This window comes from Pogonomyrmex barbatus, unplaced genomic scaffold (assembly GCF_055798465.1).
Source record: "Pogonomyrmex barbatus isolate J1 unplaced genomic scaffold, ASM5579846v1 scaffold22, whole genome shotgun sequence".
Taxonomy (NCBI): Eukaryota; Metazoa; Arthropoda; class Insecta; order Hymenoptera; family Formicidae; genus Pogonomyrmex; species Pogonomyrmex barbatus.
Window position 1 is genome coordinate 1802018 of NW_028297119.1, and position 26224 is coordinate 1828241.

A 26224-nucleotide genomic window follows, 5' to 3' on the forward strand; every position below is an offset into this window, starting at 1 on the left:
ATTTTCTCTCCATGTTAAACTATTTCATTATTATTAGTTGTCGTCGAGTAGATTCTCCAAATTAATGGTTATTGAATCCATTTAGCTCTATTTATATCATTGGAATTGAATTAGAATACTCGTGTACACATTTACGTACTTTCAGAAATTCGTAACACGATAAACAAAATTTTTATTAACATTACAATTTAAGGAAAACTCTTTTGGAAGCAGGCAATAATTGCTAACTGAAGTTTATGTCGCGGCTACCAAGACTCAAACTGTCGCATCTTGTTTGCGATGAAATGTTCGCGACATACATTCGCAGCAATTAAAAGCGTCTACCTTCATCATGAATGGTTCTCGGCAATATTAACACTCATTAACATACCTATTACTTTCTACCGATGCTAGTCGCGTCCCCTCCCGAGGATCGTTGTAAATCAATCACGTAACACGCGATTACCCAGCAAATAATAGATAAGTAATTTCCTCACAATTAAACAATGCGCGATAAAGGACGACTGATTGAGCGACGAACTTCTTGGATTTCCGATTACGACGTTCACAAGGAAACGTATAGGATTCATTACATTTACACACTTACATGCGTTGTGTGCAGGAACGACGCTGCGTGGAATGTCACGAAAAAGACATTTGAAACGCTAAGAATATCCTGCGTTTCAAACTAGCTCTCCCCCTCCTTCTCTCTCTCTCTCTCTCTCTCTCTCTCTCTCTCGCCTCTCTCTCTCTCTTTTTCTTTCTCCTCTCCTCTCTATTATCGTTACGAAAATAATTATGGAAGATACCCTCGCATTGCCTTCGATGAATTCGATCGGCGCAAATGTAGTGTATGTCTTTCCTCCCGGATAAATTACGATCGTGCATTCTAAAATTTTTCAAGGTGCTCCCTCAACCGGGAGCGCGCGGCTTCGCGCCAGTTGACGTAAATGCGTAGGTGCAAAAGCGAGATGAGATATTCCGCGTGCGGAAAGCGCTAAAAGAAATCAAACATTTCTGGTTATCTTCCACCGGGGGATGAGCTGTTCGACAAGAAAATAACTCCGCTCCGCTCTTCTGTTCGGAATAAACGCTTCTTTTCATTCTGTTCTTACTGCCACCACCACCACCACCACCACCACCACCACCACCACCACCACCACCACCACCACCACCACCATCATCATCATCACCACTACCATCACCACCACCCTCCCTCGCCCCCGTCCATTCCCCGTCTCGCCTTTCCGTTCTTCGACTGGATATAGATTGGAAGGTACGGCTCGCGGGCCGGACGAACTGGCGCTGTTATAAAATAGTACGGGGGCATTAAGCGCGCCGCTAAGCGACTGTATATTATTCTGTTTGTAGCCACACGTCCGCGGGCTAATGTTGCCATTCCTGAAAAAATCCGCAGCTCCCCGGCGTTTTTATTGGCGCCTTCGCGCTCGCACGTGATATTTTTTCGATCGCGGTGCTGGTCTAATCGGAATCGAATTTATCGTTTAACGCAAAGCGCTGAATACCGCGGAATGCGTATATTTTTCGGATTAAATACTTCACTCGTGGGCACGTGGTATTCGACTGAGCGATTACATACTGACATTGATTTATTAAGATTTCAGAAGGTTGATATCCAATACAACATCCAGCGCTCGAATTTATTTCAAATTTGCCTTGATTGGACGAAAATATTTTTCTTCTCTTTTATATATGTATATATATATATATATATATATATATATATATATATATATATATATGTATATATAAATAAATTATTTAACTTTAGCTTAGTTCTTTTATATATGGATTTATTTTATTAATTCTCGATATTAATGCGAAGTTTCAAAGATGAGAGAAAGTTCATTTTACTAATGTAAAATCATCATATTTATATAAGAAATAGTTTACTTGTAATTAATTAAAAATTAAATTTCTAGATTATACATATTTCTCTTTCATGACTATTTGATATATTAAAAAAAAATTAATGTACGTATGATTTTTCTCTTTATTAAAATAATTTTCTCTATATTTATTTCTACCTGCAAATCTTTTTATCGATATTTAAATAATTTTTCTTTAATTTATAATTTTGGAAACGCAATAGATTAATAACTTAAAAATTTCTTTTAAAACAAAGAAATTAATCTAATTTATCTAATTTATCTAATTTATCTTCAAATGAATTTCATATCAACAGAGTCAGACTTAAAAATTCATTACAAGAAATATTTACGCGTAGAAAAAGGCGTGTAAATTTAAGTTAAACAAATTAGCATTAGTAAGTAAGCAAGTAATATTAGCAAGTAAGAATCCGTAGTATAGGAAGAAAGTGAGAAATATATTTGGGACATCCGCGTGTTCAATTATCTCAGGAATCTCCCGGATTCAATTCTCGACTTTATGTCGCAATAAGTGCCGGAGGATCAAACCGTGTGCAAGCGCGGTCATTAAACCTGCTTGCGGTTCTATGATCCTTAACGGAAGGCACTAGTAGATGGCACTTTATATGGGAGCGGGGCATCTCACGACGCGCTTCTTGTTGCGCATCAATGGAAACGGGTAACCGAAGACGGGGTAAATCACTCCGAGTTTCGCCGCTGGCTGCCGTCATTGGTACGGTAGCCCTCGTCGAAATAATACCGGCGTGCTCCTCCTCCGGTCCGTGCCGTGTACGTTAAAGACGCCGTCGTACAATGACGATCATCGAGAAAATATCGAGTGTCCGTAACATTATACTTTCGTGCGGTTTAAATGCCGGCGTCGGTGTCAGGGCGTGCGCGCGCGCGCGCGCGCGCGTAGCTCGCCTTGTTGCGTGTCGACGAGCGGCAAACGCGTAAAACCGACGGTGCCGCGTGTAATCGTGAAATGCTCCTTGTTCGTCATACGATCGGAAATCATCAGGAGTTTGCCAAATACGTACGACGAAGTCATGGTAAACATCTCTTTTTTTTCGTGGGTTGCGTTGCTGCCCGGAGATCTAATATATTTTCGGCTCTGGGACACATTTGGATCGGTATAGTATAATATTATGAATCTGAAATGTAGAATTTACATGGCAAAAAGGAGAATATGTTCCAATAATTTCGATTGAGCGTAAATTGTTTATTTAAAATTTAAAATCAATATTTGACGCAGTTGTGCGTATAAAAAAAATTTATCTTTGCGCATTTATAAAATAAATACGGGTTTTTTTATTACTAATTAACCGTCTACGTTAACTAATTAGCTTTCTCCGCTTCCTCTGCAATTCAATTTTTTTCTACTATTACATTCTATAATCTTATTTATACCATTGCCTTCTGATTACAGTGATTAAAGTTATTTTAGGATTTTATTATGGTAATTAATTTTTATAATATAAACATATAAAAATAATACTTAATAATATATTTCAATTTGTAAGAGAAGAGTTGAAATTGAACAAAAGATTTAGAGAATCATTACTGACCATCATTGATATCAATTCGAATACTTAGTTTAGGACTAATTTTTCCCAACTTATCTAATGCTACCGAGCATCAAAATTTTGCGAAAGCTGATGCGATCTCTTCGCAAATGATATGTCGACCGAGTCAGAGATCAAGTCGAATCTTCACGAAGGGCTCATTACCATGGCCCGTCACCCTCGTAACGGGTCGCGCAGGTCTACGACGTTTTTCCCACAGTTCTCTCCCGTCAGAACGCGCCGGAGGAACATTGGCGGATGTAGAAGAAGAAGACGAAGGAGAAGGAGGAGGAGGCGGAGGTTCGGTCGGTTGTCTCCGTGGTCCGGTAGAAAAGGTCGAAAAAGGGAGGGGATATAAATAAAAAAAATGAGAGAAACGCGGAGGGAGGAAAAAAGGAGGAACGAGCAGAGGAGCGGAGAAAACAAAACGGAATTGCGGCCTAGCTGCGGTGGATGATTTAGGGGGCGAGGGTCGCGGGTCGAGACCGGGCTCTGGAATGCTGGGTCTTCTTCTTCTTCTTCTCTTCGAGTATTCTCTTCCCTCTCGCGGTCTTCTCGTTTCTTCCTCGTAACGCTCTTTCCCTCTCTCGCTTGTTCACTCCCACTTTGTATCTCTCTGCCATTTCGTCCACAGTGGAATCGTCGTCGTCGTCGTCGTCGTCGTCGTCGTCGTCGTCGTCGTCATCGTCGAGAAGATACAGGAGGAGTAGGTGGAGGAGAAGGAGGAGGAGGAGGAGGAAGAAGAGGAGGAGGAGGAGGAGGAGGAAAGAGAAAAGATGATAAGAGACAAGGATAACAGATAGAACATTTACATAGGTCGTTAGTGCGGGCAGATGTAGGGACGCGTTCACGTATACCCATGGTAACCACGTGTCCACCTTGTGCCTCCGGTTCCTGATCGTGAGACTCCAACTTCGCGCCGCAAGATCGACTTCCTATTGTCGCGCGAATTTGTCACCGTTTCGTTTCGTTAACAGCCCTCGCGAATAAATGATTTCGTAACTCGTACGTGTAATAGAGACTCGCTCGATTTTTCATCTTCATAGAAATGAAATTTCCACGGTAATTCAATTTTTTCAAGACAACTGCTATTGGTACCTGTGCAAATCTATTCTTCGAGATCACATTGATCATATATGCAGTCAATATAGAACTCGATTCGTTGGCAATTTTTCTCTTTTCATGAAATGGAAGGAAGCCAAGACTCAGTCAACACACATTTGCTAATGCTGGCAATGCGTGTGCGATTTATCGGCGGATATCCTGTCTCTTTCACGTTTGTCATTCGGTCTAAGATTTTTATCAAAAAATATAAGAATCTAGCTTTTGTTATATAATAATATTAAAAGATACATTACTGTATAATGGCACATGTCACAGTATATTTAAAATAAATTTTATTCGGAAATTCATCAATTTCGTGTAAATGATCCTTTTAAATGGATAAAACGATCCTTATATTTCGTTTATCACTGTAAATAGGTGTAAATCTTTTTGTATACAGCCGATAGGTATATGAATACTTCGAATTTCTTCTTTAATCTACTGGCAAGAGCAAACCTTCTGTCCCACGGACTCATGTCGGGGATTGACCTAAAGGGCCACGTCAAAAATCATACGGATACATGTCTCAGGCCGTTTTGACGTCAAGGCACACCAGCCCCATTCCATATTGTAATTTAATTTCGTAATCCGATGCCGTGTACCTTTGGCCATGGAAATTATCAGGGTTCCGTGTGACACGTTATAATTTTCTCATAAGAAATTCTGACGAATTGAGATTAGAATAATTCATAAGTGAGCATTTCTCTTAAAAAAAAAGTGAAATCATTTCCGTATCAAACACATGCGAATAAAATTATTTACCAAACTTTTCTTGTCGTAGGAATACGATAAATTTTTTCTTGATGAAAAAAGATGAAATCAATATTGTGAAAATTTATATAGCAACATTATAAGAGTAATAACTGTAAATTGTGCAATTGTGTAATTGTGTAATTGTGCAACGATGCTAAATGTCATGTATTAAGTGCAGTATAATAATACAAATTTACGTCCTACAATTGTATTGCTATGTATCACAGATCGTTTGATTGAATATACAATTGCTTCATCATCAAAAGTTACTCAACATAGAATACATAATATGTAATCTGTTGTATAAAAATAATTTCAACGATATTCTCAAATAATAAATGGACAGATGGCAATATTTTATTCACAATAGTGTTCGTATCGTATACACATAGATTTGTTTGACTTTCTGTAGTGTATTTAATTGCTACTTAATAATGCAAAACTTTGTGCTCAGAAATGTAATATTTATTGAACAATGTCAAGGTTTTAATAATATTAATTTTGATACCTGTATGTATCATGCAGAATGAAGTTATAACTTTTAAATATAAACAAATAAATTTATAAAATTGTCAGCGTCAATTATAATGTTAGTTATAAGAGAAAAGGCAATTTATAACCTTATGTTTTGTTAAATAATGACTAAATCTTTACTAAAAAAACAAAGAATTATTTGGTAATTGCCTTTACATGTTCAAATACTGAAAGAATGAATGATAATTTCAAATATTACAATGTGCACAATGTACATTATGATTTTTATGTAACCAAACGATGAAATGCACGAAAATTGCGTGTGGAAAAACATTCTCTATTGTCCCATGTGTATCTGCTTGAAGATTTACTGCAGCCTATCGATCATCGCTATCGCAAAAACGTGTTACCAAAGTTTTTACGCAAATCTAACAAAATTATCTTTGCGAGACGTGAGTGTGAAAAGTCTCAATAAATAAAATCGCACCGTGAAACGACGTGCATGCACGCTAACGGCGTATCAGCGATAAAAAAGAGGTCTGCGTCAGCATACGCATGTGGATGATTGTGCGAATAAGAATTATATGTATAAAATACGAAATTTCGTACAAGAAAGAGAAAGAGGAAATATGGAACTGTAAGGAAACAAATGTTACCAGAGAGAAAGACATGTGTCTACAGAAACTGTACGAAATAACCGTATAAAAGAGAGAAAAAAAAAATTGCAAAGCATTTAACATAAAGATCTAATTGCGTGCTTAAAACGAGTGCGTAAACTTGCGGCATGGAAAACCATGAAGTTCGTTGATAATACAATAATGAAATATAAAATAAAAGAGGAAGGGTCAAGCGTGCGCGTTGTGTATATTAGATGATAGGCCGTAAAAGTTGTTCTCTCCTCTTCCCCCTTCGCCGTCTCTCCCCCCCCCCCCTCTCTCTCTCTCTCTCTCTCTCTCTCTCTCGCTCGCTCGCTCGCGTTTCATCCTACCTCTCCTTTTTTTCCATCCTCTACTTTTCATTTCTTTCGCATCTCTCCTCTCGCTCTCGGTGCATATGTATACGTTCGTACCATCCGTGTATTCGGAGAGAGGTAAGTTTCGCCGGTCTGCGTTATATTTACGAAGAGCCCCTGCCTCTCTAATGGTTTCGATGCGCTCGGACGCAACGCGGTACCTGTCCCGCGCGGCGTGCACGCGTGCGTGGGGCGATTCCTCATGTGCACGCTCGCGCGCGCGTTCGATGCACACATTCGCGTGTGCACGTCCCGATCCTTGCGACGCGCGATCCGGCCGCGTGGGGAGGAGGGGGAAGGGATTCATGCATACACACGCGCGCGCGGACTGCACGGGCGTGAATTATACCTCGCGCGAGATGTCAAATTGCTCGCCATATCGTAAAATATACAACTCCACGCGCTGTGGGAAACATTATGTTCTCTCCCGGTCCTCTTCCTCTCCACCCTCTCCTCCCGTTCCACCTTCAGCCACTCGATGTCCCCACCGTCCACCCTCTCGCAGATCCTTTTTCCCTCCGCTCTCTTTCTCTCTCTCTCTCTCTCTCTCTCTTTCTGTTCTCGTTCTCATTTCTCACCCCCGCGCGCGGCCGTCACGATTCGCAAATAAATTTGCATGGCGCACCGCAGTCGTATTAACGTCGAGACGGTTTCGGCGCCCGCTTCCGGAAATTCATTTTTCCATCGGCCGCAACATAACGCTGCCGTGACATAACTATTACGCACATATGCATATAAATTCATATAATTTATTATAATAAAAAAAGCAATTTGTGTGGACCATTAATTGCGACTATCTTTAGATATCTGTATAATATAAAACCAGTTTTATTACTTCTTGAGTGATCTCTTTATATTAGGAATATTTCGAGATAACTTCGATTCTCTCTTTTTCTACAATATTTCGAGAAATTTACACGAATTGTAATTCATATGACCTATATGCTTTTCGTATAATAGAACGCGGAAAACATTTCGGTCTTCGAAATTAGATACTTTGAAGAGAACTGCAACGTTGTCGTGCAGTTGTGTCCGTCTGATAGACTGGGCGTAATATACCTGCGACTCACTTCGATGATCTGATTTAGCGATCTTTCTGCCACGCCTCATGTCTAATCGCTAGACGAGAGAGAAAGAGAGATCGGTGCCGTTCATTAATAAACCTAAAACTGGCCCACACACGAGAGCGGGCTTTGAAGAGAGTGCCTCGTCCTGTCCGAGAGAGATCTCTCTCCCTGAAGACATTCCGTCTCGTTTGAGGGGAGGGAGTAGATGAAAGATCCATCGATGATACATAATGTATCGACGCGAGAAACTGTCGAATCATCGACCGTCAATAAATACCGATCGATCCCGCGCCAGCGTCTATTAATGACTAAACGTCGGCTAACCAAATTAACCGTGACTAAAGTGTGTTTAACTCGGCATTCCTCGTACTCGCGTAACATTGTTTAAACTGCCCTGATTACCGCACGATAAATCATGTGTACATGATTTCCTCAGTGATTTTGCAACCCTAGAATAATATTCTTTAATGCAAGCTTGTCATGCTGACAGAAACATTAATGTTAATTTTTGCTGAGATGCAGGTTATTTAATTTTACAACATAATTTTGAAATATTAAATAAACTTAACAAATGAAAAAGAATCTATTATTTCAATATATAAAGAAATATTTTGAAAATGTGGAAAGAAATGAAGAAACTTTTATTCTTTTATTTTCGTCTCTTTATTTAGTTTTATTTAGTTTATCAATATTATTTATATTAATTTAACAATAGGAATAATTTGATAAACGGGAAAGAATTGTTCGTGCGATTGAGAAGAAATCTTTTTTTTTATATGGCATCTAATGAAATTCCTCCAAGATTACTTGCCGTTACCGCAGCAAGGTTAATGTATCTTCTTACTTGCTCTTTCTTCAGTATTCTCCCTTTCCTCTGCCATCCCCTCGTTCTTATATTCTCTCAAGTATCCGTCGCGCGAGGTTTCCCCACTTAATCCTGTCCGTACGTAAATCATGAACTTCCTTCTCGACGCCTGTGCGAGGGTACTTGGCAGGACTATCCACGAAAAAAAAGAAGGAAGGGTGAGATGCGAGAATGCAGACGAGAGCAAATCGAAACTTTTCTGAGAAGTTGTTTTTTCTTCGCGCGTTACTGAAATGCTTGCTCGAATTTTTTCCTTCTACGATTGAATAAGTGAAAGTTGTACAGAACGATGTAGCTAAAACACTCTCACCGCTGATTTACCCAGCCGCAAAAATCGATCCTTAAGAATGACGGAGGTGTTCTCGAAAAAGAAAAAGGCGGTATATTAAACACCATGATACAAAAGAGCACGGGATGTTGTGAAGAATAGCCCAGAGGTACAAATAGTCTGAAATACTATCGGACAGGAAAGAAAGAAGGCTAAAATAGAAGGCGCAATACCTAAAAGTAGAAATGTATATATATATATATATATATATATGTATATATATATATATATATATATATATATATATATATATACAAAACATTGTATTTGTGTGTTATACATATATAGTATTATTCGAAATACAATTGATCCTGATCCACTCAAAATCCAAAATATGTTAATCCCTCGATATTTCTCTTCGGCCGAACGTTCTTTCTCTTTATTTTCTTTTTCGTTCCTTCGAGAGATTCTCTCGCCTTCTCATTTCCTCGGCTGTGTGGAAATATTACAAGTTTGAGGTTCAAGGCCGCCGCGGAAAGCGCCTTTGGGATTCATCGGCGGATTCGACGTGGAAAAGCTTCCAGATCTCGGACAATGGATCTCTAACAAGCCCTGTCGCGACCGCGTGCATCTATACATATACATTTCCTCCTTCCTCCTGCCTTCTGCGGTGCCGTTTAGCACCGGTGTACAAAGCTATAACAATGCACCGCTGAATTCTGTCCTGCGCGTAAGCCCACTGGAGCCTATTTTCGTTTTCCTTTTAAAATCTCAAACCGTGCTGAAGCATGTCGGACCGGCGTCTGTTTGCTCCTAAGAGTGTCACCGCGCAAAAGTTGACGATATTTTCAGTAGCTCTCGAAGTAAGGGATAAGGGCGCGTGTGTACTTTTCGCCTCAATGAGGATCTTTGATCCCTCTTAAGGGTACTCGAACGACGGCGAGTATCCTACTTTACAAATCATGTATAGAAAAACCACGCAAGTCAGAATCTTTTCGATTTATTATTCTCAGTTAAGTGGAATTATATCATATAAAATAACTAACTATATAGGAAAAATTATATTACATAGTTAAGTATAGTAAATTAAGTTAAGTCAATAATGAATATAAGAAAAAAAATTTCGATTTTCCTTGATATTAACTTTTCAATATTATTTCTCGACGGAATTAAGCGAGCGTAAAAAAAAATAATAATAATTATAGAGCGAGATGAAAAATATTTTGTATTTTGTATTAAATTATCGCAAAATTGAATTTCTCTTGCTTTCTAAAGCAAGAAAACATCTATACTGGCAATATTAATTTCTAAAAAATGAACGTCGTACAAAAGGTTTATGGACGGTCGAATGATTTTCAGAGATGCGTACGCGAATGCAGAAACACGATTTCTTCTCGTAGCGAAGATATACAATTATGGGTCAGATGGGTGCAAAAGATAGTCCGTAGTGTGACAACTATATACACACGTGTTAACCATAAAAAATGCCATCTTCCATAAAAAAAATACCATATGTTTTACATGCGAAAAATTTTTCCATGTTAGGATGTCAATCGAACCGCTCTAAAAAAATATTTTATTTGCAGAAATATGCACACATTTTATTTGCAAAAAATATCGATTATAATTAATCAATCTAATGACCAATGCTATAAATTGTCGTATTATCATTTCTAAAAATTATATCAAGGAAAAAGAAATTTTTAATATAAATGCCAGGATAATTAGCCGCACGAAACGGTCGTATTATCCGATATCTGACAACTTATTCAGCAGTTATGTCGCTCTCGAAGCTGAACCTACAAAAATGCCGCGAAGAATGCTGTGAGAACTATACCGATTGTGTCCTCGTACCGGTTTCCTTGGAAGTGATAGCTCGGCCGGATACCGACCCTGGTAATTCTAGACGAACAACCGGGCATACCGAGCCTCTGGCGCCCCTATCTTTTATGCCAGTAGTTTCTGAAAATCTCAGAGCTTGATCTCTACCCCGGATTACAACGGGCGAAATAGAGAAAAAGAGAAAGGGAAAGAAAGATAGTGAAAGAGGTGGTCAGATCGCGCAGGTCGTGCGACGAGCGACGAGGGAAGCTGGGAGAGAGATTGGTTGTCAGCGACAGCAGCAACCACAGCAGCAACACGTGTGCGCGCGCTGGACCTGGCGGCGTTTACATAAACACGTATAAACGTCATGTAAACCCCGATGCGACACCAGTTCTCCGCATTCTGGAAGTGTATGTGTGCGTATGGTTCAACGTGCGTCCGTGAGAGGTTCTGGCGACGGTAGCATCCTCAGGCTCAGATAACCAGGATATACGACTCTAAACTGCACCTACGTGCGGGGACTCTTCTGGGCTACCGAATTTTCGAGGAGTCACGACGAAATATCAAGATAGCGACGATAAGGATGCACGGGGACCGGATCAAGGATGAAGGGCGGTCCGGTTGACCAGCGATTCTCGGTAAAAACTGAACAAATATCATACCGAAGGAACTCGAAAGCTTCTGGTTGTTGAACATATAGTCACTAAATTTTTCCCACCATTAATTAGAGACGATGAATATTTCTTATGGTACGAGTGAATAGATAGATTATAGAGGGAACAACAAAAGATAAACGCTTTTCACTGTGCTATCATACCAGTAAAGGATCAGATATATAAACAAATCTGGAGCGGTGTGATAATTTCTGAGACGACTTAGATGGAAGCGAGATCTGCTTGGATCGTCAGAATGTTATTTGGGTCAACTATTATCTTATCCTAACGCGATCTGGAGGTAGTGGCCTAACGTGCTTTCCAATAGACGTCGAGAGGTGGATATATTATGGAGGCTCTCGTGGGGCATGATGAAGAAGATAGCATTAAAGCAAGCGAACAAGAGGAAGAGAGAGTAAGACGCGAGAGGAGAAGTGAGGGAACGAGCAAACACTCGAATTACTTCGGCAAAGAAACATCTGCCGATGGCGCTCTCCCTTTCAAAACCAACATGGCGGAATGATCGGCGCATCAACCGGTAGTTACGTTTACCCACGGATCTGCGGTTCTTTTTTTCCTGCATCGTTCTCTGTGCTCTTTTCCCTCAGACTGATTCCTTCCCCTCGTTCTCCAGCTCTTCCGCGCGCACGACCACCTTGGCAAAAAAAGTCCAGTTGCGTTTTCGCAGGAGCATCCCGAACGTCCGTCTTCCTCCTCGCAACCAAGCGCTCGTGCGGAAAGAGGAAATGTTTTCTCTCGCCAATACAGATCCGGGATTTCATCCCGTCGTGATCCCGTAGTATCGTGAACAAATTGGTGGGTACACAAACACAGCAGGTACTACGCAAACAAATCGCCATCGGGACTCCTGATCCGAAATGATAGAAGTAATCAGAGATTGATGCTGGATCTCGACCATTCGGTTCTGCAATCTCGGAAGTGCACAACGAAACAACGGTTTTTTTTCTTTTTTTTTTGAATCTCGTCCTATCTGAACAAATGCATCGATGGACGATGATTAACGTACGCGGCTAGTTTCAATCTCTCACGACAAACGCCACTGATGAAATCACCTTCCTGTGGCGCGTTTCGAGATTTTAATTCTTCCCGAATGTTCCACCCAACGCTCTTTAAATCACAATGTTTATTATTCACACTTCCTCGTTTTCGATCCCTTCCTGACGTAGGAAAAAAATCACCAATCTCTGAACCCCTCACCGTCTCTTTCGAATTGCTCGGCGGAAAATAAACGGCAAACAGCACGCCGCAGAAAAAGCAAAAAAATTGACATTTTACTGATCACAGATTATTTGTGCAAGACACGAAGTGCCTTGAGCACACGAATAGATTCGATATCTTGTGATCCTAAACCGTAGTAAGATCAAGTCACAACGATTTAGCTGCGACTTTCATATCTCTTTGGTCGATCGCGATGACTGAAATCGATATACGTTCGACGAGAGAACCTCCAATATTTCCTAATGCCGAACGTATAACAAGAAAATTATCCACTCGAGGGGCTTCGAAAAATGGAAACGAGAATGTGGAAGAAGAGCGCGGTTGAAAGGTCGCCGTAAAAGTGGGGAGGATGGTTTTCTCGATCCGGTAAGGTTTGCAACAATGTCCGGTGGTCCCAAGACTGGTGTCCTCCACGAATACAATAGCCGCGAAAATCATCCATTATCCGTGCTAGATTCATGTACGGAAGAGAGATGACGAGAGAAAGATGAAAGAAAGATGGTGAGGCTGCAAGTTTGGGCCCATAGAGAATGGCATACGCCCATATATCACCCAACACACCGATTTTTCCAAAAAATGGAATCAATGAGTCTTCCTCGAAGGTGCATCAAGAAAAGATGAGATTCTATACTGGTTTTTCAGTCACCTTTTTGAGCTGAAAACACTTCCGATCAGGCGACTTTGACCATTATAGAAAATGAAAATTTGTTATCCTAACTTAAAATCCTTCCTGGAAATACGTTACTCTAGGTATTTCACGAAACGAAATATAACAAAATTAGAAATAGCATGTGGAAATACATCAATCAACGATTTTTAAAAAATAATTTTATTGAAAATTGAAGATAAAAATAATTTCTATAAAAATAAAAAAAAATGCATAAAATATGATCAAGGAACGAATAATTAACAATATACAATATCAGCATCTCTGATTATTTAAACTTCAAATTTGTGCAGTCTCCATATAAATATAAATATATTTTAAATAATTGTTTAAAATTATATACAACAAATGTGCGATAGTAATTGTTTGATTTTTATAATTTACATAGATTAAAATCAATATTTTTATGATTTAACAAGTAAAAGATGCATCTTCTGTTTTAAGTACTCCATCCTCCGATAGATAAAGTACAGACTCACGGTCTAAATCTAGCCATCGAACCCGCACATTCCTCCATGACGCCAGTATATTATATATACACACACACACACACACACACACACACACACACACACACACACACACACACACACACACACACACACACACACACACGCACAAGCTCGCGCGTGTATTGCTCTTCGATTCCAGCCGTAGCCAAAACGATTATAATAACTATTTTATCCGGCGCGGATCTGGGCCATTGTGCCTCTCCATTCTGAAAGTCATAACATGGTGCCTGTACTGCCCTTCGGGAACTGCCTCGAACTATGTTCCCCTTTTGGCTGTACTATACCACGGTGTAACCTGGTGCACCATGAATTTCAAACACACGCATACGCGCGCACACATATATTTACGCATATACACAGATGCGTGTGTTCGAAAATGCGAATGTGATGGTCGACACAATCAGACCCGTCACTAACTACATCTTACGCATATGTATGCGTCCCTATGCGAATGTATATTGTGACTGTGTACATATATATGAGTATCATATATGTATTCATGACAACGACAATTATCTTCGAAGTATATGTACATAGGTACAGTGAACAAAATGCGTGCATGAAAATTCGCATTGTCGTATACACAGGATGTTTTGAAAGTACGAAACATAATCTTAATGAAAAATGTTTCGTTAATTCGATGCCAATTGTGATTTAAAAAGAATTTTGAAAAATTAAGTTAAGTACCTTAATAAAAATTATTGAAATATCCAATTAAAATTTCGCATAAATAAAATTTACTCAAATTTAATTAACATTTAATAAATAACGAATTTTTGTCTATCTAATTGCGTCTCAAAAAAGATGTGTTTTGTGAAAAGGATTTTATTTTTAATTGTTTACGATGACTAACTAGTGGTGTCTCGATATTTTAATTAAAAAAAAAAATCAATTCTAAAACACACAATCGATGATTATTGCAGCTAACAGCAACGTTTTTGGGACACCCTATATTCAACCACTAGCGATCATGGTTTCGCGCTGACACTAGCGTATGCTACACATGTGTGAATGCGCGCGTGTAACGTGTATGCACGCATATCTGTGTGTGCGTATCGCGGCGGTGGCACACATCGACCACCGGCAATATTTCACAGCATATTGTTGCCATCTGCACACGCAACCCTGCGCGCACGACAGAATGCATGACGTAGGAGAGACGCGCGGCTTTTATTTATCTGCTATTTATTTGCCAACGCGCGCGCTACCGAAGCGCGGTACCCCGACTCACGACCCTGCCGGGGACAGATTTGAAAAGTTATTAATCGTTCTGTTTTGGATAGGAGTGCCGAGGCACCCTCGCCCCTTCCTCATCGCTCCAGACGTACTCCTTTTATGCGAGCTGTTGGCTAACCAGACGACGATGGCACATATCGGCCGTGCGAGTATACGTGTGCCCCTTTCGATCGGGGCGGAGAGGGGGGGAGGTTGAATCCTGGAGAAGGTGTGAATCGATGGGTGGAGACAAGCCATAACAAAAAAAAAATTGAAATCGAGTCGACTCTTTTGCGGAGCAAAGGGAGACGGATTAAGACGTGATCACTACGTTCGCTATGCACGTCGTCGTTTGCTCGCGCGAATCATAAAAAAGAGCCAAACATTCAAATTATTTAACAAAATATTGCGAACCCGGGCTTGATAGCTTATCTTTCCTTACGAATATGTATAAGTCAATTCATAAATATTCACATCGTTGCGAAAAAAAAATATCTTGCATACGGTAAGACGCAATATCTCGATGGAGGATACGCCTTTGCGATCGAGATAACAAAAATGTCGTAAAGTCCGATAATTGAAATCTTTCCGGTGGCGAATAAAGAAACGAAATTGCAGTGTCGCAAGATAAGAGGTGACGCCGGTGTGCGTGAAACCGTTATCTCCATGACTTCATAAATATTTAAGACGCCTACTTGTATATGACGCCCATGCCATGGATGCTCGGACCGGCAATGTCCGAATAACTTAAATATAATCTGTATCATGATGATGGGTCGCTTCTACAATCGTACTTTTATCGTAATCTCATATCGTAATCTTATCACATTTTTAACATGTAAGATAGCTATGCATAAAAATTTAGTGAATTCATCTTATCCGTTAAAAACGATTAGTTATAGTTTTCACGCTTGTAAACCGTCTTTATCGCAAAGTAAGCGATGTTTGCTTTAAATAAGAATCTATTTGATAATTTGTCCTTTGTCTTAATTTATGCAGAATTTGTCATCAAATGAATGATTAATAAAAAAAATACAATGAAAAATTTTAATGTTCTTTTAAATATTATATTTTATATTTATAATATTTCCTAAATATTTTTAACATTTCTAAGGTCTTTTTATTATTAAAGATTTCTAAGAAGAGGGAGAAAGCTCTCTCTCTAAGCTTTGAATTCTTTCATTTTGAGTGTCGCAAATCCGATCTTGCTTGCCAAACTATACCCCTTAATACTCATCTCAGTGCTTTATGCGTTTTGGTAACACATATTCCCAATTCTAGCCGCGATTCGTCCCCGCAACTCAGCCAAGGGTGAGAGCGCGAGTGAGAGTAGCCATTTTTCCCATAAAAAAATCCGCCAAGTTCGCGCTTCCTGTTCGCGCGTCTCCGCTCTTCTCGAGAGAGCAACGCCAGGAGGAAGCTCCGGAAAAGGGAGTAGAATACGGGGGTGTGGACCGACACGGTAAAATATATTCCAGTCAACTTCCGTTGGAAATAAATAAGAGTCACGCCACGCGATCTCGTTGCGTCCCGACACAACGGCGGCCATTCGTGTGCAGGGGACCTTATCTTTCGATATCTCTCTCTTCCCTTCTCACACCCTAAGCTAAGAGAAGCCATCGAGAGGAGTTCCGCCGCCACTCATCAAGATATACAGAGATCAAGATGAGACTCTTTGTAACGCGCTTGCGTAATCGTTCTTTAATTACTAACACCTATGTAATCGTGAATAACCGTCTTCCTAATGCATTCATAACACGACAAGGGCTGATTAATAATGATTACCTCCAATTACTTTTGATATTATTTATTTCTAGTCATTAGAGTATATACGTGAATTATATGCGTTTCAGAAAAAAAATCTAAGTCCATCGCTGTTGATAATTCTCCCTTGATTTTGTGTTTTATGTTACACGAGAATTTTTTTCGAACATACATATATATAATACATTGGATGGGATATTATTGACCCTGTGTTGTTATAATTTCTTTTTTCAGGAGAGAAGCCTTTCAGATGCGAGTACAGCGGCTGTGAGAGGAGGTTTGCGAACAGTAGCGATCGAAAGAAGCACAGCCACGTTCATACCTCCGATAAGCCTTACAATTGTCGAGTCTCAGGGTGTGACAAGTCTTACACTCATCCCAGCTCGCTACGCAAACATATGAAGGTACGAATCCAATACGAGTTAATCATGAAAATAGCTTGGCAGACAAATGAGAATGCACTACTAGGAATTCGATTCTATCGTTTATACATTTGGGTTGCTTTGTTTTGCAATGTGGCTTTCAAATGTATCCAAAATTCAATTTTGGATACATTTTTTAATAAAATACGCATTGTCAGAATATATTGTCATTTTATGATAAAAATATGAAAAAGAACGTCAAAAAAATATAAATATATATTATTAGCAAAAATCTTCGATTAAACTAAATTATATTGATGTGTAAATAATTTAATATAAAAATTAATGATGAAATATTTTGTATATTTTTCAAAACAGCAAAAATTAATTGATATTAAACTAAATAAATAAACTATGAAATAAACTAAATGACGCGATATCGAAAGTACTCGTGGTTTCTGAGCTGGCGATCAATCGCGTAGATCTTAATCATATTCCATTCGTGTTAAAATTTAGACTTCTGTTCTGTTCATAGATTTGCTTAGCCGCTGAAGATTAAATAAATAATGAAACAAAACCGCGCGCTGTTCCTAAAACTACAACATGATTTTTTTCACATGAACGATCACGGAATCTTAATAAGAAATTATCTCGGCACGGAAAGATAGAAGGAGAAGTAGAGAACCGTACAAAACCCAACTTCCGAGATACACGCGTGATAGGTCAGCTTCACCGGGAACGCTTTCGCTGTTCCACAGTTTTCGCAGACGTGATTCGCGGAAGGCAGTCGTCGAGATTTGCTCACTGAATTATGAAGGAAGGACCAGAGAGATGGAAACGGATCCTTGATCCCCGTTGCTTTCATTCTGGATTTCTTAGATCAGACGAAGGTGCTACTCTTTCTGCTGATCCTCGTGATCTCGCTCTCGATATCTCGACGATCGACTTCAAGTCTTCCAACGTCCGTTACGAGTCACCTACGAAACATACTGTATAAATCAGAAATATGTTCTGTATATTATGTATGAAGATATACCAAAAAACGCACGTCTTTTTAACTTTCGAGAAGATAATACTAAGTAATTTTTAACGATATAACGTCATACGATGACTCTTGCGAAATTATTTTATATATTTTGTATAATTATTATTGACGTATTATAAAAAATGTTATGTTCGATAAGAAAGATATCACCTTTCAACTGAACAAATAGAATGAGTTTAGCCGAGCAGAAAAGTCTTATATAATTTTGCGAAGTTTAAAATAATTAATGAAATATTAATTTATAAAAATCTGCGAATAAACATGCATCCACAGCTCAGCTTTATGTGCGCTGAGTTACAGTTGTAAGAAATGCGAAATGTTTGAAAATATGCACTATAAACTGGATATTGTAGAGCATATCTCCAAATATTTTTATTTACGTACCTAGCAATCGTGAGCGTAACGCTTTGTTGTCCTTTTGCATGAATAAATGTTTATTCGCGAATATTTATATATTATTTAATAATTAATAATACATTAATTATGGCAAAAATCGCGCAAAACAGTAGGATTTTTCTATTTAGTGTGGCCCACTCTATCGGTTTACTTGCGCACAGAGATAATCCAATCTATCCCATTCTTTTCTTTCCAGATACATGAGGCAGGCTAGTGCAATTATATCCCTTTCGACGTTATTCTCTTTCCAGGTACATGGATTGACCTTAACTGAAGGTAAAGTAGGAGGAGGATACGAGAGCGAGGGAGAAGAGAGTAGCAGCAGCGGGGGTAGCCTGTCGGTGACTGGTAACACGGAATCGCCCCAGCCACCTCCAGTTGTCCCGACAACGACAACAACCAATCTTCCACCTACAAGTCGAACCATCGATCCCTCGACTCGTGGAACGGAGGTGGCGGAGTGGTACGTTTGTCAGGCACCGACAGTCGGACCTCAACCAGGGCCTCTGCCTGGTCCAACACCGCCGCATCATCTTGGTCATCATTTCAATCAGCTCATTCACCATCAAGCAGCCGCTTATTAGGAGATGCCGCAAGCATGTCCTGATGGTCGAAATGTGACCAAGAGAATGTCTTTCTTACCGTCTTCGTTCCTACAAATCCTATCCTACCCTAATCTGATGATGTTTGAGATAATATGCCTTGCTGCGGGATGAGTACGTTTTCGTCAAAGGAAATACAAATGACAATCATCCGTCAATTTGTTGGAAATTCATTTTCCGAGAAAATGTTTAACGATACATCCATGACGAAATTTCGTACTCGTATATGATGTATCAATCAGACATGTTGATGCATTATATAAAGAGGCTGACAGATGTTTAGGATGAATCAAGATATTTAATTATTGCGTCTGACATATTTAAAGTATCTCGAAGTAAAGCTCGTTTAAATTTGAGAAGAAATTTGGATAGATAAATATTTTTGAGCGATGTAAGATTAATCATATATGATTCGTTCGTTTGAAATATTTATAAATTAAATAATTGAAGGAAGAAATATGTTTTATAAAAACATTAATTTAATTTTTTGCACAAAAGACCTCTTATGATCAGTTTATCTTTGTTTGTTTCTAAACACTATTGTCTTCAAAATATATAATAAACCTTTTATATTTTAAGAAAAAAATCACAATGTTTTCACGCTAATCTATTTGTTTTTTTTTAACATTCTGCGTATAAAAATATCGAAAAAATTAAAAATTAAATACTTTTTGAAATATTAGTTGTACAAAATATATAATAATTATAATAATATAAAAAATATGATATAAAAATAATATAAATGTATAATTAAGTTAAAATAATATATGTTGTTTGAATAAGAAAATAAAGAAATTTTGAAATATTAGAATAATGTTACAAAATATTATAAAATATTAAAAGAACAAAATATTTTTTTTTAATACTTTTATCATAATATATTTATACGCAAAATGTGAAGAAGATTTATTTATAATAATTGTAATACTTTATAATAATTATAGTACAAGATAAGTTTTATAATAATTATAATAATTATAATAATAATAAGGTTTATAAATGACAATTTTTAAATATTGAAAAGAATTTGCTATTTATGTACAAGATTATTCTGATCACAAGATGTCCTTCGAAATAAAATATGTACAGTTTCAACAAAATTTCTCAATAATATTTCTCAATAATTGTTTTAATAATTACTATTTCATAAAAACATTTTATACAAAAATATAATTTTTGTATGATGAAATATCCAAATTTCTTAACTTGGACTTTGCAGTGTAATACCACTGTTCATAAATAAATTAAAATAAAAATGGAAACTAATTATTTAGTTTAGAGGCTGCAGGCAAGTATCAAATATTTTAATTTTGACATTTATTATTAAAGTTATGATCCTAAATTTTCAACAGTTTTTAACCATAGCTCATTATTAAAAAATTATTTATTAATAACTTTTTAACAACAAAAATATATTGATGATACAAATATATGTGTTAGATGTTATATGTGAATTTGTTCCTTAATTTGAATCGTCGCTTCATGCTTCATCGTATCTTTCATATCGTATCTTATCTTTAATACTTGTTGTAATATATTTTTTTAATTATTTTATATATACATATTTATATTGCCAAATTATTGCAAAATAAGTGCTTGGACAGAAAATCTGTTCCTTCTGTCTGTATTTACATCCCATAAACATTCTAATTTCACTAAAATTTAATTTTAATTTCGAGTTAAGAATAGATTTATGTTAAATTAAAGTTTTTTCAGAGTAAGTCAATGTAAGGTACCATCCTTTTCCAACCTTCATTTATTTAAATTCATTTATTTAAATATTCACATGTGGAATTTATACTTGATAAAATATAAATTTTAGCACAGTTATATTTATTTTATTTGTTAGTAATTTTTTAAAAAACAATGAATGACAACTTAAATCTTTTGAATATTATTCAGGATTATAACTTTGATAATATATTAATTATTGTGTCAGAATCGAGACAACTGTAACAACATTTCCTAAACTGAATTATTAACTAAAGATACCTCCGTGATACAATAGGAATTTGAGTTAAATTCTGAAACACGATTGATTTTTATTAATATAGTGAATTATTGAGATACAATAATTTTAGATACACTGAACTATAGGTATGAATTAGTAAAGATACATGATCTAGCTCGTCGCTTTGATGCGCGAGGTACTTGACGCAAAGCACGACCATGTCTCTTGACATTAGTGAAGCTCGTGATATGTATATATCATATATTTACGAGGATTATTCAAATATAAGATGGCATTTCGTTGCTGTGCACTGCTTGTGCTAAGCTGAAGAAAAGAATAATTACACGGCATAGGTTACCAACGATCCGCGCTAAGACCGGATTAATCGCTACATTCAGAAGGTCATTAGCCAGTTGAAGAATGGTATCTGCAATCTGATTTTACATAGCACGCCCAAATAATGAACAGTACTTTTGGATAGTATTTCAATAGTACTGATCGAAATAAGTAATCGAAATAAGTTCATATGTTTATTATGCTAATAATTTATTTCTTTTGTTTATTTTAAACGAAAATCAGTAATTTCACATTTTGATACTGATTTTCGGTTAATTTTGCAGAGAAAGTTCAGTTTGGTAATGACTTTAGAGAACATTTGAAAATAAAAATACAGAGATATGCAAATCAAGATTCTTTGATGCCAGATTGAATCAAATTTTATTTATTTTTTTAAATCTGACTCGACAAAATTTTATTTAAATCGAACCATTCAAATGTTGAATTTTAAAATGTAAAGGAAAATTATGATGTGAGAAAAGTAATATTGTATATCATATAAAAAGTAATATTATATATTATTAATTAATTATTCCTCAAAACAAATTTATATTATATATAAATTTGTTTTAAGGAATATGATTTATATATAATTATTGACATGGTATTCAATCTTTTAAATTTGAAATTTTTGAATAGATCCTGATTCAAATCCGAATCTAATCGTATCTTATATACTATAATTTCATTTGATTCATATTCGATTTGCCTATCTCTAAAAAGTACGAATATTACATTATAAAAAAGGAAAATGGCTAGAATAATTCCATTTGCATAAAAATTTTATAATTAAAATATAATTGTAATATGTGATTATTGCCAATTTACTATTGTGTTATCATATTTCCAAATTTTGTGTTTATTTTACAATTAATTTAACAAAATAATTTATCATCAATTGTCTTTGTGATGTAAAGCAACTAACAAACCAATTTATCTTCTTTTTTTGTAGAAAATTACAATAAACTATTGTGCTATTTTGAAACATAAAAGACTGAGAATTAAAACATGTTTTCTCGCTGAATTCTGGTCATCTAATTATAAATTAATTTTTAAGATTGCTGTACTTGAAAATAAAGAATATGACGAAAAAATTTTCTTGCATGCTATATATAAAGAAAATTTTATATATAGCACAATTGTACCTCTTTCTGACTTATTCGCTGTGATTATTCTGAGATCATACTTCGCCTTTTATTTATATCAATTTTTCAAACTCTACAATTTTTATAAGCGATTAGAATTATTATAAATTCGTTGTATATACTATATTATAGTTTATAATATCGAAATTTATTTCACATTTTCCAGTTAGAATTTGCTTTTTAAATATTGTAAAATTATTTTACAATTCTTTTTAATTTCGCAAAATAATAAAATTAATTTCTTCTCTTCGTTATATATTCTGACACTTTTTTAGATGCAAAACTTATGATTTTGTAAGGAAATTTTTTTTTAAATCTAGTAAAATATTTTTTGTGATATATGTATTTGTATTATCGCCTCTACATCGACTATAACAAAACATACCATTTTACGTGTTCGAATACATAGATAGGCAAACAGTTTTTTGTCATTTTCGATTTAGAATTTATTTGAACATGCTATAACTAGCGTATAGCATATGTAACATGTATAGCATATGTAACATGCTAGACGAATTAACAGGTCAAACACAAATATACAAGCCACGCTCGTGCCTCAATTTATTAATCGCCAAGTAATTAGTGCGAATCTTTTGTTCGTTTACAAGCAATTTCTCACACGCGCTTCTCGTATACTCGAATTTAAAGCACGTTCGTAGTATTAGCGAGAAAGGAAAAAGAGAAACTGATCAATTGCGCTTTATTTTGGTAAGTGCGAGATATAAATATTTTGCAAGACTTGGCGAAAGTACATAAAGTCATTGTACATAAAGTCAAACGCGATAATATAAACTACGGCGGCGTAGGTATTCAGTGTAAAATATTTACAATTTTTATTATGTGTGATATCCTGTAAATTTGAAAGCGTAGATAAGCGAATGTAACATTACTGTAATAATTATTTTCGTTGTGTATATGCTTATTATATTGACGGAGAAAAAAATATCAATTGTCAAACAATATTGTACTATATTATACTTGTTTCGCAGGAAGAAATATATTGACAAAACACTATATTCAGATGTAGTCTTACTTATTTCAGACGTGAAATAATCCTACACGCATACGTACTACATATTTTCTACAAAGCTTTATGATTGATATTTCTCTTTCTAATCTGTGTCGAAATTGTCGAAATTTTTCGTTGATATATATATATATATATATATATATATATATATATATATAATATTATATATACGTATATACGGAGCTATTATGAATTTGTTATCAGTATCGATATTGATTCTAAAAAGTCAATATGTTTGGTCAATTTTATTATGCTCGGTAAAAGTAATTTTATTAAAAACATATGAAGTAAATACATACACGAAGTCTATACGAATAATAAATTTTCTTGACAATAAATAAAGTATTTATAATCAATTTAATTCATGCTCCCTCTTCTTTCTTATCCTTCTTGTAATATGAATAATGGCAAGGAACGCGTGTCCCGGGTCTCTTAAGATTCCTAGGTAAGATTATAGAAATCGTTTCTTCAGTGAATTATAAATATCGTATAGCAGATATAAGTTTCTTATTAAACTGGCTCCGAACTTAAGGAGCAGGGAGCGTATTGAACGGATAAAAAAACGGGCAAGAAAGGGGACATGTGCAGGAAAGGTTTGGTTGGCATGGCGCCACGATGTGTCTAGGCACCTACGCGAGAAGGAGAGAGAAGAGAAAAAGTGGAGGAGATAGCATCGGCATCAGGACGACCGCAGCGTTTTATTGCTCGATAAGCAGATGAATTCGTCAGATAATTTCCAGGCCCAATGCAGATGATTTTATTAGCTAAACCCGTATGAGACTCCGGAATTCTTCTCGGGTCGAGGATTGAGATGACACGGGCTCCGGGAAGATCACCGAAGATAAAATGAGATACCGAGGGAGGTCCAACCAAGTGTCCTCGCGTGAATTCGTACGTGATCGATGATTTTCGGATATGCTAATCTTTCGCGCGCGATGCGCGGATTGTATATACGTATATACGTTCGCGTTTTCACGTTCCGATTTGTGGCACGCAACGTGCAACGAAGTAAATTCATTACAGACGCAGATGCGCCGTCAAAGCGAAACGACAAGACGGTGGAAATGAAGGCGACGATGCAGAAAGACGAGCACAAAAAATATAATTCCCCGTTCTCGGGTATGTGCTTTTGTCTTGCTGCCCCCGTCCCTAGCTCCACCTTTTTTTCGCCCTTCTCATAAAGGTGAGATTCGTATTAAAAAGGCACGGCACATAATTAATGTCCGACGGTCACGAAAGACGACGCGGAACGCGAGCTGACGCCGGTATCCCGTACATGTGCCGATTTATAATGAAACACGCATTCCTTTACGCGCGTGTGCGTGTTCACATAGCGCTTATATGTGTCGCGTGCCATAACAAACCGCGCGACTTGCGCACGTGCGTGTCGTCGACATATGCAATCGCGAAAAGCGCTTCAATTAAAGTTTTTTTTTAAATCAATAGTAGAATAATTTGATATATGAAACGTTATGCGTCAAGTGTTTTTGTCGATTCTTTACAGCCGTATCTTTCTTATTGTGGAAGCTGCTGCTCTTCTTCTATATTCTTTTATTTTATTGATTTATTTTATTTATCTTCTGGATAGTTTATAAACTTTGCGAGTAAATGTCAAGAAAGTCTGAATCTGTTAATCATAAGACTCTATTTACAGTGTTTAATAATTTTAAGAATTTTCAATTTTTGATTCGTGAAATAGCTTTATCATAACTGTTAAATTAAATTGTTTCTTGTAAATAATTATTTACCAAGTCGTGTGTAAAGTTCCCAGATTTTCAAAATTCCAATGGTATGCTGACATCATATATTAAAATTTTATTATGATTTGCAGTTAAAGGCGTGAAAATCGATTAAATTAGAAAGAATTCAGTCACAACTCGTAGATACTATTACCGACGCACTTCCGCAACAGCGGTGTAAAACGATGTAAGAGGATTAAAAGGCTCAGCCGATTGGCTCCCATTACCGGTCCTGTCCCGGTTGTAAATCCTCCATAAAGCCATTGATAAATCACGTGCAACTTCGTGCGACTTCGTGCGACTCGCCTTAACGATCGTTTCGCGAGTCTGCGTGCTTACGGAAACTTTAGCAACGAGTCGAATTTTAAACTCGAACCACGATCGTGTAATCGAATCGCGTTGTCAAAGTCTCATGTCGCTAGTCGAGTGATTAATCATAATTTCTAATGACGATCTTTCTGCATATACATATTTTATACATATGAATTCTAATTAGTTATGTCTATATAAACATTAATAAAAGTTTTGTACTTGTTCAGTGATAAGTAAGAAGATTATAAGGATAATTATATATCAGAATTTAATGGACATTAATATATAAAGCAATATTGCGTTATTAATCTTAATTTTCATTACGTCATTAATCTTGTTTGACACGTAATAATTTATTAACACATCATTTATTAATGAATCCTTTAATATTATGTATGCGTGAAAACATACAATACACTTTCTATTAATTATTTATATTCGTATTTGTATAAAAAA

The 26224-nt window shown here is 36.6% G+C and overlaps 1 protein-coding gene across 1 annotated transcript in view; it reads left to right on the forward strand.

The window, feature by feature from the left end:
* The window catches only part of LOC105433559 (uncharacterized), a 30899-nt gene extending 10996 nt beyond the window's left edge, over positions 1-19903 (forward strand). Inside the window, exons 2-3 of the mRNA XM_089078338.1 lie at positions 17085-17254; positions 18905-19903. Coding sequence (XP_088934464.1) covers positions 17085-17254; positions 18905-19237 — 503 coding nt within the window. The 3' untranslated portion in view covers positions 19238-19903. The remainder of the gene's footprint in view (positions 1-17084; positions 17255-18904) is intronic.
* The last annotated feature ends 6321 nt before the right edge of the window (positions 19904-26224 follow it).